The sequence below is a fragment of the Sander lucioperca genome, chromosome 9, assembly GCF_008315115.2.
Source record: "Sander lucioperca isolate FBNREF2018 chromosome 9, SLUC_FBN_1.2, whole genome shotgun sequence".
In the NCBI taxonomy this organism is placed as follows: Eukaryota; Metazoa; Chordata; class Actinopteri; order Perciformes; family Percidae; genus Sander; species Sander lucioperca.
Genome location: NC_050181.1, coordinates 36,414,347 through 36,433,485, shown reverse-complemented (window position 1 = coordinate 36,433,485; position 19,139 = coordinate 36,414,347). Strand labels below are relative to the sequence as shown.

Sequence of the window (19,139 nt, the reverse complement as noted above, 5' to 3'; positions counted from 1 at the left end):
TAAACCATTACACATAAAGTCCTGCATTAAAAGTTGAAAGTAAAAGTAGGCCTACATGCTTATTTAGAGAAAAATATATAAGAGAGAATAATGGGCTAAGTAGGCCTATTGATTATGGAGAATGTCCAATTCCAGAGTGTGGAATGATTATACTACAGGATAATTATTACTGATGTGTTAACACTAAGGAGCTATTTTAATGTGGCAGCTTCCTGTAATGGAGCCAATTTTAGCCACTTTATAAAGTAGTGTTTGGTTGTTTCAAATATGTCTTCCGATTTTATTAACTGATCATATGTATTTCAAGAAAAATCTTAATCTCCAAAGTTACTACCAACTATAACTCTCAGATATGTGGGTGGGGGGGCAATCAAATGTTAGCAGGGGAATAAAGTGCATTTTGTTTTCAAACCCATGCAAATAATAACACACTAAAATAAAATATAAATTCACACATATTTATTACCAGTAGTCAATCCATTTTTGTTCTTTTTCTATTGATTTTATTCAATACAAAAGTTTTTGTGCATTTCTTATGAACACCCATGGAAAAGATGAGTCAAAGTGGAAAAACCGAGCATACTGTAAAAGCATTGTCTACTGTCTGTCCTGTACAACATTGCATCATTTGCATGATTTGAATTGTACCCTTTGTTTTTTAACGTGGATTTGCTCACAGTCCTGTCTTGGTTTTGGTCTTGTGATTTCATTTTGTAGTCTTATGCTGCATAGAAGGATTATCATTTCTTTTTACTCTGGTTCGGGAGCTGGATCGGCATAACGAAAGGGGTCATACAGGTCACGTGTGAAATCATAAGGGTCAAAGTAAGGGGCTTTCTGGGTGGCTGGTGCTTCAGGGACACTTTCTTTGGCTTTTGCTACTTCCTCTTTCTCTACTTTCTCTTCAGTGGGGGCCTCTGGTGCGGTAGTTTCCTGGATGGGGCGGGGAGGGTGATCGATGAGGCAGTCAGGGTCCCAGTATGGGTCACAGTCGTACTCCATAGCTTTGACAGTGATAGCAGGAGGGGGGACTGGGACAGACTTTTTGGGAGCGGGAGGAGCCGGGGGTAGTTGGGGAAGAGCAGCAGCAGCTTTTATCTCCTCCCTTGTTTTGGGCCTGCAGGCGGGGTTGACTCGTGGGTCACACAGTACTGGAACAGCCCCTGTTGGCAGGTAGACGATCTGAGGTTTGCACAGCGGATCTTTGGGGTTACACAGATAGACTCTCTGAGCTTTCTCCAGAGGGTCTGGTGTAGGAGCAGGGGTGGTGGGAGGGGGAGGAGGCTGAGTGGTAGTAGATGGTGCTGCGGTTGTAGTCAGTACACCCATGACACTTTGGTAACTGGAGGCATCTGGGCCATAGGTCAACTCCAAGTGACGCATCTGCTGATACAACATCCTGATCCTGTCGATCTCGTAGAGCTGATAAAACACAAAAACATATCATAGAAAATGATTTTTTTTGGCTGAATAATCCAAGAAGAATCACACACGTCAGAATCTCCAATCAACCTCAACTTACCCCTTCAATGTGCCCAATACTGTTGTAGTATCGGTAGTAGGACTGGAAATCAGGAGTGCCTCTGTACCACTTTGGGTCAATGTTCCTCTTAGGTCGAGAATTAGTCAAGAAATTATGTGCCTGAGCAAAGCCAATGTTGACTGGATTTCCTGTGGAAGAACACAGAATAAGTCATTTTTATTTTACTTATCCGTTATTTAGCCATAACCCAGGTAACATTGTACTTAGAGATTAGAACTGTTCTTCCAGGAAGTCCTGGTCAAGAATTATAAGGGGGAAACAATTTATTTTTATTTTTAAGATTAGCAGGATTAGCATTTAAAGTCTCATAGAACGATAAGTACCAGTATTATTGATAATTAAAACGTTAACAGGATAACTATTATTTGTATGAAGAAAGTTAGTGCCAGCTATAATAGTCTTAAAAGCAGAGTGCCAGTGTTTTTCCAGAAACAGCTGCAATTTAATGTACTACTTTTATGTCTTGAAATACATTCACTTATACATTAAGTACAGTATTTAGCTCTTAAATCATAACTTAAATATACATTTGTATCGTGTGATTACAATCTGCAAGAAGGTGGCAGATTAAATACCTCCAGGATTCTTTACTTTCATCAGAGATGTTGCTTCTAGCAAACCTGGAGGGAGGCAGAGAATATATTAGACATCCCAAACACTTCACTCTGCAAAGCATTACACAGCAACTAAAAGAGACAACTTGTGACTATGTCAACAGTGCTGTCAAGAGCTACAATTGTCATTTTAACTTTTTATTTTATTGGTTATTGGTTCTCCCAAAGGTCAGATGGAATAAGAATTTCATTCATTTTACTTAGACAAACCTGGCATTAACAGCACGTAGCATAGTGCCCTCAACAGGGACACCTGGGAAATCATCCTCGACATCTGCAACTGCAATATCACACACAACCTTCATTATTTAGCATTCTGCCTTACATCGCTGCTGTTATTCATAAAAGCCTATTAAACAAGTATATGCAAGTAAATGCATATTGAAAGCACAAAAAAGGTTAAAAAAAATAAATAAATATGCAGGTACACTCAAAAGTATCACAGACATTAAGCACTATATGAAGATATTGCTGGCAAAGCAAAAACTACCTGAATAGAAACAAATCACCTGCCAATAAGATTACATTTCCTGTGAAGTTGCCACTGGACCTTCCATGATTTCATGTCTGATATTCATTTATAACAATTTCAAAATTCTTCTTCGTGGAATTTTCTACACAACATAAGCAATGCAAAGCAAGGGTTGCCTTATTTGTACAGTTCTACTTTTAAACTTGGCTAAGCTACTAGAGTGAAAAAGAAACCTGCTCACCTGTTGTTGCATCTCACCCAGACCTGTTCTAATCTGCTGCACAACATAACTGTTCATAAATACTGCTGTTAATACTGGGGCCTTTCCATTGGCCACTGAGCTGCAAGCAGGCCTGACTCCACCCCTCATGCATTTTCTGGTGAGACGTGGACGAGCTCATTAGCACACTGAGCATGAACAAGCAGTAAAAGACCGACTTCAAACAAAATGGGACTCCTTGTAAAGCCACAAGGAACAGCCCTGTAACAGCAGGTCACCTTCTGGGTGCACATGCAGTCCAGTTTCTCAGCTCTTTCTATGGGGTCTTAGTCCTGGATGAAGCCATCAGTGAAGGTAGCATGTATGCAATTTAAAAACACTATGTCCTTCTAAATCTATAGCTGCCAAACAAACAACATGTTCTGAATTTCTCCTGAATTTATGGACCAAATATGCAAAGATGGCGTACATGCAACCTAATTCTTGACAAAACATGCCTGGAAGGTAAAAAAATTAGCCCTCTGTCCCAAAACAGCTGGATATGTCCTTTTAACTTTGGTCTTGGGCAGTCAAAAAATAGAGGGTGAGCCAAGTCAACTGCTGTTTAAATCCCCTAGAAATATGCAGGAATTATGGGCTAGCTTGTCCAAACACCAAGTCACTGTAACACAGCCTGGGAAATTGCTGTTTAGAGACTTCAAAATGCCTTTTTGTTTTGTTTTACACATATTTCTAAATGCCATAGATATTAAAAATACACATACATTACACAAATACATTTTGAAATTGTATTATTATTATTATTTCCGACCAAAAGCTCTTTTCCCTTGTATTATACTCTGTCTCCTTCCTGTCTCAATTGGAGACAAAATGTTGGGAAACTGATTTTCACAATCAAGACAAAAACAAAAAATATTAAAATGTTTGGAATCTTAAAAAAAAGGGATACCAGTGTGATCCAGAATATAATGTGGTGGGGCCATGTTATACAAACAACTACACATTTCAAGTGTGAACTCGGATTACTGATGGTACTAATTGATGATATATGATGTAATCCATTAGAGTCAAATGTATTGTGTGTGTGTGTGTGTGTGTGTGTGTGTGTGTGTGTGTGTGTGCGTGCGCGTGTGTTCGTTTGTTTCAGCTGCTCCACTGGCTAGAACACGCAGTGGAGGTGTTTTGTCAGAATCGAAAGCCAAATGCCTATCCCAGCTCAGCCAGGTCCTATATTTTAGCACACTGATTTTATTACATGTTCAAGTCATCTTTTGACTTTCTTCATTTTCATTTTCCTCAGGGATTGCACGGCCTGCTCAGTGTTTGTCATTTCAACAGTGAAGGAAATTCTATCCTTCAAACCAGCAGGTAAAGTTGTGTTCAAAGAGTGCAAGAAGGAGCCTGGGAGTCTATAGGGGCTCTGCCAGGTGGCTAATGGTGAACATCATACTGTAATTGCTGTAACACATGACAAAAATGGAAGGGTAAGGCACCTGTTACTTTAAAATGATATACATTTATTTTACCTGTACGGTGAGACACACAGCCGCCTCACAAAATAAATCAACCTGTTTTACAGAAGGTGTAAGTAGGGCAAAAAACAACATGTAATGCAGATTACAGATTACTCACATCAATCTGACATTATTTTTTATTATTTTTTGCAGGCTTGTCAGAGTAGCACTTGTTTATAACTTCTATATATTGGCAATATTTAATAAACAAATTGAGCCATTAGTTTAGTACTTGTTACCAATGGATACAGTGAATCTGGATAAGCCTTGTGGCAGTTTGACAGTAAATTGAAGAGATAAACTCCCTGAAGAATGAGATATCATGCTGCAATATTTTTAAAAATGACAAAACAGTACATGTTATAAAAGGTTTACAATGTTGAATGAGATTCTAAATCATATCTCCATTGTTTTGAGATGGAAAAATGTAAATATGTTACATCCAGGCTGTTAGTTACACTATATTAAAACACACCTTTTAAGAGATGATTACCCGCGACCCGAAAATCATTCTCCTTGGTGGCATTAAACACTTCTTAATAGCAGTGAATCACCTTATCGCTCTATTACTTTTTATTTTAAGTCAAAGCAATAATGAAGAATATCTCACAGAATATCTGCATTACTGCAATGTACAGCAGATTTTGTTGCACAACTTTAACACCACCCTCAGGGTATCAATTATCGTAACTTGTGGCCCTCTGATCTTCAAGTGAAATTACACCTTGTCCTGGAGCTCTCTGCAGGACACAAGAGGATCAGCTCAAGAGTAATGTTTTTAGCTCTATACCATTCATTCCACAGCTATGCTAACCTCTGTGCTTGGGCCAGATTACCACTATGCATGTTAAAGGGTGGTGCTTTGTTTTTCTGTTGTAAAAGTATGTAACATTGCAGATGTTCAGATGAAACGTCTCTCTTGCTTGCTGCAGAAGAAAATTTGCGGAGTCAAATGGGCTGAAAAGAACCCAAGTAGCAAATTTGGTCTGGGCCAGTGACGGCCCACATAATCCACTTCTTTTACTCAGCCCACACAAGAATGATGATCTGTGGGTGGTGAAGATGCGGCTGCCAGAGCAGGATTGTGTATGGGCCATGATATAGCCTTCTCTCAGCTGATGGCAGCTGGCTCTAAGGTGGTACTGGTATATAGGGCCAGACAAGGTTTAGCACTGGTATAAGCCTGAGCTTATCCTCAGCTATATGCCACATGTCAACCACACTTTCCATCAGTGGTGGAAGAAGTGGGGTTAGGATTTTGATTGAGCAGCTTTGTTCCTATGAGATTTTATTACACTATACTTTGCACATATGTGTGAATGGGAAGGGGTGAGGGACTGGTTTTAGGATGTGGAAATGACTGAGCCCATGAAAATGTTATTGCTGCAACTTTTTGCATGTGAATTATTATAATTAGGTGTGAATGTGAATGCTAATGTCTGTAAAATTGCATGATCTGATATTTTGTTTTGAATATTTATTGTTTTACCTACCTGCCCAGGGACTATACGGCAGGTGTTGTCATTGTTGGAGCTTGTATTGCAAGACAAATTTCCATGTTCACGGACAATGAAGTGCTATCTATCTATCTATCTATCTATCTATCTATCTGACTATATATCTATCTATCTATCTGACTATCTATCTATCTATCTATCTATCTATCTATCTATCTATCTATCTATCTATCTATCTATCTATCTATCTATCTATCTATCTATCTAAATAGCAAGTGTGCTACAACCTGGTGCAATGCATCTCTCTTTGTTTTTATAAAATTTTAATGTTTATTTGTACACTGTCCCTGTATAAATAAAATTACACTACATTATGTAAGTATTATCAGCAAGAGCTACTTAAAGTATCAAAAATACTCATTCTTCAGAAAAGTGGCCAGTGTTTTAATGTTATAGTAATATATGAAACAGTAAAAAGACATTCATTATTTAACTAAATTAAAAGCAAAATCACATTTGGTAATTTCTCTATTTGCTCTCGTTACAGCTCTTATATCAATATACCTGAACTTTATATGAGTGCCGTTGTTAAACTGGATGTTTGCTGCCCCCAAGTGGCCAAAGAACAATTCTACAACTTAACGTGGCAGTACATTAAAGCTTTAGTGCGTAACTTTTTGATATTAATGAACGTCCGTTACATTCCAACCATTGCCAAATGAGCTGCTACAAAGCTAATTCAGACTATCAGCTCCACACAACTCTCTCTGAATTTATGGACCAAATATGCAAAGATGGCTAATTCAGACTATCAGCTCCAGACAACTACTCTCAGTTAAATCAGTATGTTTCTCAGTATGACTATGTTCAGAAGATTGTGTCGTCTGGTGACTTTCCAGCGCAGAAACTCGAGTGAAGATAATGACCTCTTCTGAAGGGTCCATCATGTTTTTTTTAATCCTCCGTGTCCTCCTCGGCTACTAGCAACTGCTTGGAGGAGGGGTGGGGGCGCGTGCGCGATCACGGAAGGCTTGTATCATGTGGACCACCCAGTGTTGTTATCATTACTTACAATTCCTCATGGGGAAGACAGAAACTACGCACTATAGCTTTAAGTATACATCAGCATAGCATAGAATTGCTGGGGCTTTGTAAATTATAGTGTGGTCTAGACCTACTCTATCTGTAAAGTGTCTCGAGATAACTCGAGTTATTTTTTGATCCTATAAATAAATTGAGGTTGAAGTTGTCTCAACAATGGTGGATTTTACACAAACTATACAATTAGCCTACACTACACAACCATTTATAAAATAATAAAAATAAATAATAATAATAATAAATAATAATAAAAATAAATAGTAAATAATATAATGAATGTGGAATAATTAATATACAGTCTATGGGAATAATGTAAAAAATAAAATGATTTAAAAATGCTGTAACGGCTCTGTATATACACATACACATACACACACACACACACACACACACACACACACACACACACACACACACACACACACACACAACATAATTACCTTGGTAGCATTTGTGGAAATTATCAACTGAAGTGTCCTTTTGCCGTATAACGTTACTCTTTATACAACCATGTCGTGTACTCTCCACTAGGTGGCAACACGGTACAACACCGGAAATGTCCGACTAATTAATTCCTATCAAAGTTTTGTAGTTCCTGGGTTGTTGACCTGTCAGCATTGTAGTACAAGCTGTCACTGCTGATAATCTGTCTTTCCTTCTGGTAGTTGCACTTTTCGGTCAGCAACACAGCGAGCTCCAGGAGGGCGTCGGACTCACAGGGTTGTTCGTAATTACCGTTGTTGCTGGTATCAGCTAACCAGCAAGCTAACTGCTAAAGTTAGCTAACAAGCCAACCAGCTTTACAGCTAGCTTGCTAGCTAGAATTAGACGGTAGCTAGCAGCGTTAGCTATCTAGCCTGCTGGCATTACGAGGCTAGGAAGCCGCCCACTGCTGCAAAGCAGCATTCCGGACAAAAGACTAAACAGTAAGTAAGCAGAAACTTAAATAAACTGTCAAGCGTTAGCTAACATTAATATCTGGGGTAGTTAGCATATTGATTTTAAAGATTTTCGCCAGAGGCGAAAGCGTCCAGTAAGCCAGGATTTGACAATTGGGCTGCACAGCCAGTCACCAGTACAACTCCTCTGTCAGCCGATTTAGTCACTGGTTTAATAACTTATGGCATTAGTGCAAGAATGCGTATGCGTATATGGCATTAGTGCAAGAATGCGTATGCGTATTGTGCTAACTCAGGTTAACGTTTGGCATGTCTACGTGACGTTTTTTAAGTGACATTAAAATAAGCGAAATAGCAGACATCGGGAACATTGTGTGAAATGCAGTTGATGACTTTGGTTCTCAAAGTGTGGTCCAGGGACAGCATTCCATTGACCTCAGCAAAATGGACATTTGATTTCTGCATTTTAACTTTACTGAAAGTACAATAACAGTGTCAGTAACGTTAAGTACTCTACGGCCGAAACAATTAGTAGTAGTATTTTCTCTCATCACTAATCATGTAGTAATAATAATAATAATAATAATAATAATAATAATAATAAGTCTTTTATCATGCGACATTTAAATCATTTTCTGGTCCCAGCTTCTCAAATGTTATGATTTGCTTTTATATGATTGTAAATAGACTAGCTATCTTTTGGGATTTGGGAATTGGTTGTAGTAAAGAAGCAATTTGAAAACTTTACCCTGTCCTCTTGTAAATTGTTATGGGCATTTTTCACTACTTATATAGTAGTAGTATAGATAGATACAGATTAATCAGTAATGCAAATCTGTGTTCGTGACAGCCCTGAATACTGGTAACTGCTCTAAATATAAGTCTTGTTCACACTTAAAAAATCTGATTTTTTTTTTTTTTTTTTTTTTTTTTTTTTTTTTTAAGATGCATTGTCTTACTTAAGCAAGGTTGCAGGGGCTATCATGGACCTCGGTTACAAAGCATCTAGTTAAACAAGACTTGGCACTGTCCTTTTGTTACTTTCTTATAATAGCAGCCTATTTCAGTTATGATGACGTGCCGTTCATGTGAATCTCCTCTTTCAGTGTGTGAGAGCCCTGCAGGGCTTCTCACTCTCAGAGCTCAGCTGTTACCAAAGCTGTTGCAGAGGCTTGCTTGTGCAAGAGCCCAGTGTTGGATCAGGTAGCTATCACCACCAGGATCCTGCACTGCAACGTCCGTTGTACTGAGTCACACTTTCATAACAGACACAGCAGCAAACAGTCCAGCCATGACTTGTTAAGACGTAATAGCAAGCGAAAGAAGTGACAAGGCTAGACATTTCAAAAATAATAAATCCATTCTTCAGTGACCCGTGGCTTCATTTTTGTTGGCGTGTTGGAATGTGTGGAATGGGGCAGAGCCTTTGCCCATAACACAGGAACCCTTGTAATAGGATATCAGCAGTGTAGTTTTCTGTTGTTCCACTAAATAAAGACAGACAGGGTGGATGTCATATTATCATTGTGGGTGGGATTTTTAAAGGTGTTTGAAACTCTGTTTAGAGAACTTAATGTGGTGTTAAAATTCCAAGAGAGTAGAGTTATGGACTCTTTTCAGACACCTGATCCTTCAACTTAGACTCTTCCAGGTTTATTTCGTTCTGCATTGCAACTATTTGGATAATTGATTAATCATAAAGTGTTTTTTTAAGCCCAAATCACTAACTAATGTGATGGTTCCAGCTTCTACAGTGTGAGAAGTTAATGCTTTTCTTTGTTTTCTATATTATAAAATAGAATATTGTTGGGTTTTTGAGTGTTTGGACAAAACAAGATATGTCAAGATGTTAACCTTGGGCTATGTTTTACTCTTCTCTAATGTTTCATAGACACAACAATGAATAGATGAATTGAGAATAATCAGCAGATCAAGCAATGAGCAAAGTGATTAGTTATTTTTATTTTCAGGCCTTACTTATAATAAGTAATCTGTTAAAATCCTATAAATAACTTTTTTTTTTTTTTTTAAACTTTTAAATATTTTTTTAAGTTTAAACACTGGAAGTCTCCCAGCTGGCTGTCATGTACAGAATATTATAGTCAGCTGAAATCAGTCCACATCTAATATAAACTTGCCCCCACTTGTGGTGGACTGCTGACTCTGAAGCAGGGCTGGATCCCCTGATGCCTCGTGAACTTACTCTTAGTCACCGTTTTATTTTTGGGAAATAACAGCAGGCTGGACGTGGATAGTTTCCTGTATGTTTCGGAACAAAACTGTTCTTTGTTGAAACAGGTGGGCTTATTTTCATCTCCGTTGACCTTCAGATATGTCTCTGTGAAATCTGCTATTTTTGATCCAATGCTTCCTGTTGGTTGAGCCGAAGGCACATACTGTGTTTGGCCCCCGTTACTGTGTCAAAGTTGACTCAGAATATGTGACCTCTCATAACCTTCACTGCTGTCTAGATTTACAGTACTGTATGCTATAATACAGTATCGTTACCATAATTATGTAACATACTTTTCAAAACGTGGGCACATTATACAGAGTAAAACGGAGTGTCTGCATCTGTGTCCCTTTTTCACTCATACTAGGAAACGGCAAAGCAGTGTAATAGTGTAAGTGTGGTATGGTGTCGTTAATTCCGTTTGTCTTGGCGTTTGACCCAGATGGAGGCCCAAAGCTCCAGCGGGCTGCTGCTGTCCAGAAAGAGGAGAAGAGAGGGCTCCAGTCGGGAGACCGAGGAGGGAGAGAAGCTCGGGAAAATCCCCAGATGTACTGTGGTGAGTCAGCTGGTTTCTTTGGCCTTCATGCGGGTCTCTCCAGCAGTTTCTACAGGCTCTCTGCATGTGCAAGCCACTCTGGTGGTTTTATATACATGTATGTGCATGGTTTACAGTTAGAAGGATGAAAAGGTCGAACTTAATGTCCAACAGTATTCACCGTAATCATGCAAAGCATTTTTTTTAAACTTATTTTCAGTTATCTCCTGTGTCATGTGTCAGACTTTATGTTTGCTGATGAGAAGTTAGCTTAAACAAATGTCATCAGTTGTGTCACCACAACAGCAACACCCTTGACTTCCACATCGGATCGTTTCAGGAAGGAATATTACAAAATTAGAGCGTGATAATTTAACCCTTGTGTTGTCTTCCCGTCAGTCTTCACCCACCTTTTTTTTCACAGTTTGTTTTTGCTTTTTCTAACGTTTTACATTTTTTAATTTTTCTTCTACACATTTTCAGCGCGTCTACATCCCATATTTTCTGATATAAAACAAAAATTTAAAACGGGTCAATGTGACCCGAAGTCAACACAAGGGTTAACTTTATCCAACCAGGGAAGTAAGATGTATTCACTATGGTGTCCAGCTATACTTTTTGTGTGAATAAATAGAAAACTTCCTTGATCACTGAAATCTTTCACTTTTGTCGCCATTGGGTCTTTTTAGGGATTGAAGCACCCTGCACCTTTTGCAGATGAGCTGGTGCCAGCCGATGATAAACCCTATGAAAGAGTCAGCATGGAGGAGGCTAAGAGGGGAACACATCGTGAGTCTGATTCTTTCAATCTGTCAGTTGAGGTATCTTTCTGTGACAATTTCATGGTCGGATTGATGCCTCTTGGTCTCATGAAACCTCTCAACTTTTTACGTATATCAGTACATTTCCTCTCAATCTTGAGTACAGTCATACTGTACATGTGAACAAACAAGTACATTTTAGATCCCCTCTGTACACAATAAATCAATCTTTCTTTCTCTTAATGTCTTGTCTCTTTTTGTTCAGCTAACAGACCGGTGCGGGTGTATGCAGACGGCATCTTTGACGTTTTCCACTCAGGTCACGCCAGGGCACTCATGCAGGCTAAATGCCTCTTCCCAAATACACACCTCATCGTAGGAGGTAAGTCTGTGATTATTTTTTGGGCATTTTTAGGCCTTTATTGACAGGACAGCTGAAGAAATGAAAGAGGAGGGAGAGGGGGGAATGACATGCAGCAAAGGGCCACAGGTCGGAGTCGAACCCTGGCCCGCTGCGTCGAGGAGTAAACCTCTATGTATGGGCGCCCGCTCTACCAACTGAGCTATCCGGGCGCCCTAGGTGGCTTCATCTGTAGGTCTATTTTATACATCTTATGAGTGTCGTCCACCACCTGCTTCTTGTGACTGTTTATATACTGTTTTATGTCTCTCTTATAAAAATGGGAAGGATAAACAGAGCTCTTTTTCATTGCAATACAGTAAAAATAGTAAGCTGAAGTAACAATAGGTCAGAGAGCTTTCCCTCTCGCCAGCACGTCAATACATTTTTGTGTTAACCAGCTTTAACTTCATTCTTTACTCAAATGTTTAGTTTCGAATTGAAATCATTTTTTTAAGGCATTCCAAACAATAATTCCTGTATTATTTCTTTTAACCATTCAAAGTGTGCAGTGATGACTTGACCCACAAATACAAGGGCTTCACAGTGATGAATGAGGATGAGCGATACGACGCCATCAGTCACTGTCGCTACGTGGACGAAGTGGTGCGAAACGCTCCCTGGACGCTGACGCCAGAGTTCCTCATAAAACATCGCGTGAGTGGATGAAACTGAGAAACACACAAACCAACATATTCAGAGATAACTGTCTGGTCTATTCATTGAAATCTTGAGTTTGAGAGACCAAGAACTGTTGAGCAAATCAAATAATCTTAAAAGAAGGAGGTTTTTTTTGTACAATCTGTAGATGTGAATCTACTGTGTGTTGATGTGTGTTGGAATGACCTCTTCAGATTGACTTTGTGGCCCACGACGACATCCCATACTCCTCAGCAGGCAGTGATGATGTGTACAAGCACATCAAGGAAGCTGGTGAGTGGCAAAGGAACCAAGAGTGGTGGGGTGGTACTCAAGGATACAGGATACACTTCACTATTTACTACTGCTTCCAATGCACATATGGTAGTGTAAAGTACTGAATGTTAAACTATAAATATATATATATATATACTGTATATAAAAATATTTTGATCCCATGTTTTATTGTTATGTAACTTTAAATAAAATGGAACATTGGTCAGTGGAATATAGTACAGTATATAGTCGTACTAATGATGTATCCTCCCAAATGTGTATTGTGTCCACACGTAATAGTTTGCACAAACCTTGTGCAGTATTAAGAACATAAACCAATGCATGCAGACACACGTACACACACTGAGTACGTTTACATGCACACTAATATTCCACTATTCTTCCCGAATATGATAATATTCCAAATTTAATACAGGTCATGTAAACGGCATATTCCATTTGGATATTCCTAATAAGGCCTTTTTCCGAATTCAGCATTTTCTGATTTAGACGTGGGATATGCTGGTATTATTTGGGTTTTAGACGCATTCTTTGGACATGTATACGGCGCATTCGGAATATGCGTCTCAATCTGGGGTTTTACGGCAGTTTGTGACAGTTTACGGCCTCTTGCCCGTTTACGGCTTACGGTCCGCTCTGTGCGTTGCCATGGTTGCTGTACACAAACCAACCAGCCGACAGTTTGCAGGGCTGGGATAAGAAGGAGAAACACAGCTATTTTTAAACATAATGAAAGACTTGGATATCAACAGGTTTTTGGATGTGCACAAACATCACGACGCCGACCTTTTCAAGAAACTGGTTAAAGGAATGAAAGAGGGAGGCTGGGTTTGCATGCTCCAACAAGTCCGCCATCGCTGGAAAACCATTGAAAAAAATCCTATTTTGCTCGGCTTCATGTAAATGGGAATAATATTGGAATATTCACTTTCATTAGCCATGTAAACAGCTTAGTCGGAATATTGTCTTTTTCGGAATAAGGGCAAAAACCGGAATATTACGTGCGTGTAAACGTAGTCAATCATATAATGGAAGGGCTAACTATTCATACATCTCTATCCGGTGACTACTGACCTTTTCATCCCCCCTCTGCCCTCCACAGGTATGTTCGCTCCCACCCAGCGAACCGAGGGCATCTCCACCTCTGACATCATCACACGCATAGTCCGGGACTATGACGTGTACGTCAGACGCAACCTGCAGAGAGGATACACAGCCAAGGAACTCAACGTCAGCTTCATTAATGTACGAAACTTAGCTTTGGAGCAACTGTGTGAGTGTCGGCAGTTGTTTGCGAGGTCAGTTAGAGCTGGGCGATATGGAGAAAATCTAATATCACGATATTTTTGACCAAATACCTCGATGTCAATAAAGCAACGATTTTGTAGTGTTGACTGTTGGTGCTTTCACAAAATATTTACACAATGACATTTTTTGATAAATAATCCTCAGTAATGTGGATATAATGACTAAGTGGGTAAAGACAAATAACAGAACAGTTACAACAGTCTGGCAAGTTCAGAAAATGACTTTACTGTAATGCTTTAAAACCAGGAAACATATGCCAAATTACGATATTACGATATCCGAAATCTAAGACGATATCTAGTCTCATATCACGATATCAATATAATATCGATATATTGCCCAGCTCTAGGGTCAGTTACGCACCTCGTCTTCTTTTCTAACCTGTTTGTTGTCCCCACTCTTTATCAGGAGAAGAAGTACCACCTGCAGGAGCGCGTGGACAAGGTGAAGAGAAAGGTCCGTGACGTGGAGGAGAAGAGCAAAGAGTTTGTCCAGAAGGTGGAGGAGAAGAGCATCGACCTCATCCAGAAATGGGAGGAGAAATCCAGGGAGTTCATTGGCAACTTCCTGCAGATGTTCGGCCCCGAGGGAGCTCTGGTGAGGATGTCTTTAATCAGGCAGCATGACTATCTATGACAGTGTTTTCTCAAATGTTTAACAATAATGTACCCCCCTTTTGAATTTTCTTTTCATCCAAGTACCCCCCTGACCAGCACAAAACATTTTTGGTAGAAGAAAGAAACCTTGCTATTTAAAGAGGCACAATACAGTGCTAGCCATCAGTGTCTAAACAACAGTGTTGTAACTTAAAAAAAACCCCCCCACTAAATTCTGCATTTCAAATGTTTAGAATCACTAAATCAATTCACTAATTTTAGTGTATCGTTATTTTAGGAATTGTGCATGACTGAAAAAAATATCTCACATACTCCATGCAGTACCCCAAAAGTACCCCTAGGGGTACGCGTACCCCTTAGAGTGCGGATCGGCCGCATTTTTCTGTCCGAGCCCGGCCCGCGTCCGACAGAGCAGTAACTGAGCCCGACACAGTTAAAATCTCATTTGTTTTCTCATACTAATGACACATGTACGTTTGTAGGAAGGCATTCAGAAATGTCAACAGATGAGCGCATCAGTGCACACGGGGCAACAAGCGCACGTTAACACAGGCGCGCACCTACATGACAGGCTTTTGTAAATTTAAAATGTTCAATGGCTTATCGCACTGATGTGACCGAGCCCGACCCGAACCCGAACATCCTTTCTAAATATCTGTCCGAACCCGGCCCGGCTCGGTTCGGGTATCCATCCTCTAGTACCCCCCCTTTGAGAAACACTGATCTATGACACACGCCACTCAGAAAACATTTCACTTAGTGACAAACGTGTAATAACAATAACAAACATGTAATTACCTACCAAGGCACACCTGAGACACCTTAGTGTCTTAAGGTATTTTGGAGGGTTTTCTGACCGTTTTTATCAATTCTTGAGTGGTTAAATATTGCACTTGATCTGTGTCATGAATGGTATCAACCCAAACACTGCTACACGAGTAGGGTTGGGCATCGTTTGGATTTGAACAATTCTGATTCCAATTGCGATTCTTCCTTTGGATTCCGGTTCTTATCGATTCTCGGAGTGGAGTTGAAACGGGTCACATGCCTATTTTCACAAATAAGAGGAAAGTTTTATTTTGATTCAGTTGTAGTTTGCCGTTTGCCTTATTTTCAATGTAAAATAAAGCCAGACTAGAGCGCTGTTTACTGCGCTCCAAGGCTGCAACACAACAAGCGCCTGGCCGCTTCGGAAACCAAAACTTGCGCATGTTATATCGGGAAGCGATGATCGGATTTGAAACCAAATCCTCTCAACGATTCCAATAAAGAAACGATTCCACTGGAATCGTAATTTTTGAAACGATTCCAAGTAGGAGTCGGTTCTCGATGCCCAATCCTACTTATGAGACATAATGGAGCATGTGGATGGCCATCGTATACTATATATATATATATATATATATATATATATATATATATATATATATATATATATATATATAATGTTCTAAGCCCGTATACACTCTAAAATTTCAAAATGGAATAGGTGCTGAAAACACGTTTATTACACATTTCTGACTAGTAGAGCTTGACATAGTTCTGCATCGGAGATTATTCTTCAGGTTCCCAGCTTCCAGATGATGTACACCACTTCTACGTGGAATCTGCTGTCGGCCCTTATTTGCTTAATTGCTGAGTGTTCGATGAGCAGTTAGATGCCACACTCTTATCCGTGGGTCAAATACGAAGCTACAGCCAGCAGATGCTTAGCTTAGCTCAGCTTAGCATAAAGATGGTAAAAACAGCTAGCCTGGCTTACATAATGTTGCTAAATTTAATAAAAGTTATTCAAGGGTCATCACAAACCAAATAGGCCTTTGCCCTGCGTAACTCATCCCGTGTTTATGTCTCGTGCTTGCATTAAACTGATTGCACCAGTTAATCATTGATTAAGTTGATTTATTAACAGACGATCCCTTTTATGTTCTTATCTCTCCTCCGCAGAAGCACATGCTGAAGGAAGGGAAGGGCCGCATGCTGCAGGCCATCAGCCCAAGGCACAGCCCCAACAGCAGCCCCACCCGCGAGGAGCGCTCCCCCTCACCCACCTTCCGTCTCCCCTTCTTCACCAAGACCTCCCCGCCTCCGTCGCCGCCCCACCCCAGCGGAGCCCGCGGATACCTCATCAGCGAGGACGACGATGACGACGACGACGACGACGAGGATGACGAAAACTAGAGCCCGTTTTGAATCCGTCGCCGGGCCGCAGTCAGCGCTACCAGTTAACTTAGCTGTTGAGTAACGTGGTTTTCATCCAGCTCCTGCTTCCACTTCCAATGTTTTATTTTTGTTGTTTACGATTGTACTTTCTTTTTTTAGTCCTTCAGAGTCACGTAAACTGTAACAGCCAGTTTCTTCACAGCTCTAGTTTTTTATAACCATTTTAGGCAATTTTATCCTCTCTGTTTTTGTGTACCGGTCAGTCAAAGTCACCACTAGTCACTTGTTGAGTTCTTTGAAAATTCGTCTCCTTTATCTCAGTCACTTTTGATGTTGAGTTTATTAGTCACTCACTGTCACTTAGGAATACGTCTTCCATCTATGACGGTATTCTTAAGTTTAGCGTTGTAGTGAGGTAGGGCGTTTGTGTTTTTTTTTGTCATGGCTTTAGCGGGAGGGCTCGCAGCTTTTTGGTCACTTGCTGGAACAGCACGTGTAGTTTGGTGTGGGAGAGGTGAGCTGAGACCTCGTGGAGACACTGTCGATTATTTCCAGGGGGAGGCTTTTTAGAGCAGGTCAGGAAACTTGACGTTTAAATGATCTACTCATGTGGGGAAGTTCATATTTTGCTCATACTAACAAGAAAAAACAAGCTGACTTTTTAAATAACAGGGAAACTCCAGATCATGTCAAATGTGAGCTGAAACCTGAGAGTCATGTGACATATATCTACTAAACACCCACAGTTTGTCTGCCTGCTTTAGGGCTACGCGTCTGTGCATGTGATGTTTGTGCGTGCAAGCTCTTAACGTCTGCGTTTTGAAATGTCTTCTTTCCGCCATCTGTTGACAGATCTGGGTTCAGCTTCGATAGTGATAAATTAGCTTTTTTTTTTTTTATGTTTTTGTCTGCTGACGAGAATCAGTCTTTGGAAGACTAGAATCAACTGCTTTGTGGCGTCAAAAGAAAGTCTTGCAAGGATGACCTGTGTTGATGTAGAAATACTTATTTTTGTAGATTTTATCTCTCCTTTCCTGTGTAGCTATTATGATCTTAATCGTCTCTGTTTAGAAGTGCTTTGACAGTTTGAGCAGCGGAAGACTGAAGTTATATATATATTTTTTTTCTTTATTTGTAATGGCAGATACTGTATCTCTAAGGCCTGTAGGGAAGTCATCCGTTTTCACCTGATACATGTAATGACAATAGAAAGAATTTAGTCTCCGTATTTCAAAGAAGACCTGAGCACTGTCTAAATGCCCTACTTCTCATAAGAAATGACATCTTTTTAGTTAGTTGGAGTCATAAGCACACTTTTATGAATACGGCCTCATCAGTAGCACACATACATGGTCAAATATACAAGCTGTCCCAAACATTTAGGGCTTTGGTTTATTTTTTTTCCACATCTTGCACCAATCTGCAGGACTTCCGCTTAAGTGAACTGAGTCTGTGCACACATCCTGCATCAGTTTAAAGATGTATTTTAGCAGACTGGACTGTACTGTGTCACATAGTGGTGTGAAGGGTTCCGATTTCTGTAACACTGAAACTCCAGATCAACATTTATGTAGCTACCTCCTTCCCTCAACTGATTGTTTCCTCAGATGAGCACAAAGTATGAGCATTATTTTTTTCCTTTTCTGAACAGTCATTGTTGCAACACTGAAGCAATGTAACTGGGTCAAATATTTTAGATTTTCCAGCCTCTGTGTGTGTATGTGTGTGTATCCTGCATCTCCAGTGAGTAAAGCATGTGTTTTTGTCTCCTATATAACTGAAAAACAAACTAAAAATGAAACATCACAGGTGATCTGTAGATGTAATGCAATACTGTTGGATGACTCTAATATAAATGTTGACAGATGTCAGATTGATCTGTTCTAGGCTTGGTTTCCCAAAAAGTAGTTGTGGTTTAAAGCAATCTTTGCTACAGCAGCAGAGACTACATCCATTCTTGTAGGTACAAATCATATTTTAAGGTTGGGAAATAACTCAAAAGGATTTCAACAGTTCCTTCTTGTTACTATTTTTAAAGTGCAAAATCGGTTTAATTTGCTGAGCAAATCCAGCTGTGATTTTGATACTAAGCTACTTTTTGGGAACCCTCGCCACGATTCTTGTGGAATCTGTTTCTTTTAAATCAGTGTGAACTTCGCAGTAAGAGCGTGTCTACAAGTTCAAGGTGGCAAAGACTCGAGTGGCAACCCAATAACAGCCACTAGATGCAAATGTAAATGATAACAGCGTTTTAAATCGTATGTTATTTTACCGTTTGGCATTCTTGTTTATTGTCCTAGATGCAGAGGAAGGGGCAAGACAGGAAAAATGTATTAAACATGTTGGCCAAAGCATTTTCCTGGGTT

The 19,139-nt window shown here is 39.8% G+C and overlaps 2 protein-coding genes and 1 long non-coding RNA gene across 3 annotated transcripts; 2 read left to right on the top strand and 1 right to left on the bottom strand.

Moving 5' to 3' along the window:
* Positions 1 to 444: 444 nt before the first annotated feature.
* LOC116037241 lies at positions 445 to 7,461 on the bottom strand. Its single transcript, XM_031281042.2, has 6 exons — positions 7,362 to 7,461; positions 2,871 to 3,006; positions 2,368 to 2,437; positions 2,119 to 2,163; positions 1,523 to 1,671; positions 445 to 1,422 (listed from the first exon to the last, which is right to left on the bottom strand). Exons 1-6 carry the CDS (start codon positions 7,370 to 7,372, stop codon positions 751 to 753), a joined length of 1,083 nt encoding a protein of 360 aa, XP_031136902.1. The 5' UTR covers positions 7,373 to 7,461; the 3' UTR covers positions 445 to 750.
* On the top strand, positions 6,766 to 19,127 carry LOC118495840. Its single transcript, XR_004898284.1, has 2 exons — positions 6,766 to 6,935; positions 18,111 to 19,127. It is a non-coding gene; the product is annotated as an uncharacterized LOC118495840 (long non-coding RNA).
* pcyt1aa (phosphate cytidylyltransferase 1, choline, alpha a) lies at positions 7,521 to 19,124 on the top strand. The gene is made up of 9 exons (XM_031281040.2): positions 7,521 to 7,847; positions 10,496 to 10,609; positions 11,278 to 11,377; positions 11,615 to 11,731; positions 12,255 to 12,406; positions 12,604 to 12,682; positions 13,788 to 13,930; positions 14,402 to 14,590; positions 16,558 to 19,124. The coding sequence occupies exons 2-9, from the start codon at positions 10,496 to 10,498 to the stop codon at positions 16,789 to 16,791; spliced, it is 1,128 nt and encodes a 375-aa protein (XP_031136900.1). The 5' UTR covers positions 7,521 to 7,847; the 3' UTR covers positions 16,792 to 19,124.
* Positions 19,128 to 19,139: the final 12 nt, after the last annotated feature.

What these genes read in the sequence shown, in the direction of transcription:
- LOC116037241 (XM_031281042.2), bottom strand. An exon ending in CTACGTGCTGTTAATGCCAG is followed by an intron (nt 2,164 to 2,367) that starts GTTTGTCTAAGT and finishes GCCTCCCTCCAG; the next exon opens with GTTTGCTAGAAGCAACATCT. An exon ending in GAAAGTAAAGAATCCTGGAG is followed by an intron (nt 1,672 to 2,118) that starts GTATTTAATCTG and finishes GTTCTTCCACAG; the next exon opens with GAAATCCAGTCAACATTGGC.
- pcyt1aa (XM_031281040.2), top strand. Translation starts at nt 10,496, where the DNA reads ATGGAGGCCCAAAGCTCCAGCGGGCTGCTGCTGTCCAGAAAGAGGAGA. An exon ending in TACACACCTCATCGTAGGAG is followed by an intron (nt 11,732 to 12,254) that starts GTAAGTCTGTGA and finishes AACCATTCAAAG; the next exon opens with TGTGCAGTGATGACTTGACC. An exon ending in CAAGCACATCAAGGAAGCTG is followed by an intron (nt 12,683 to 13,787) that starts GTGAGTGGCAAA and finishes TGCCCTCCACAG; the next exon opens with GTATGTTCGCTCCCACCCAG.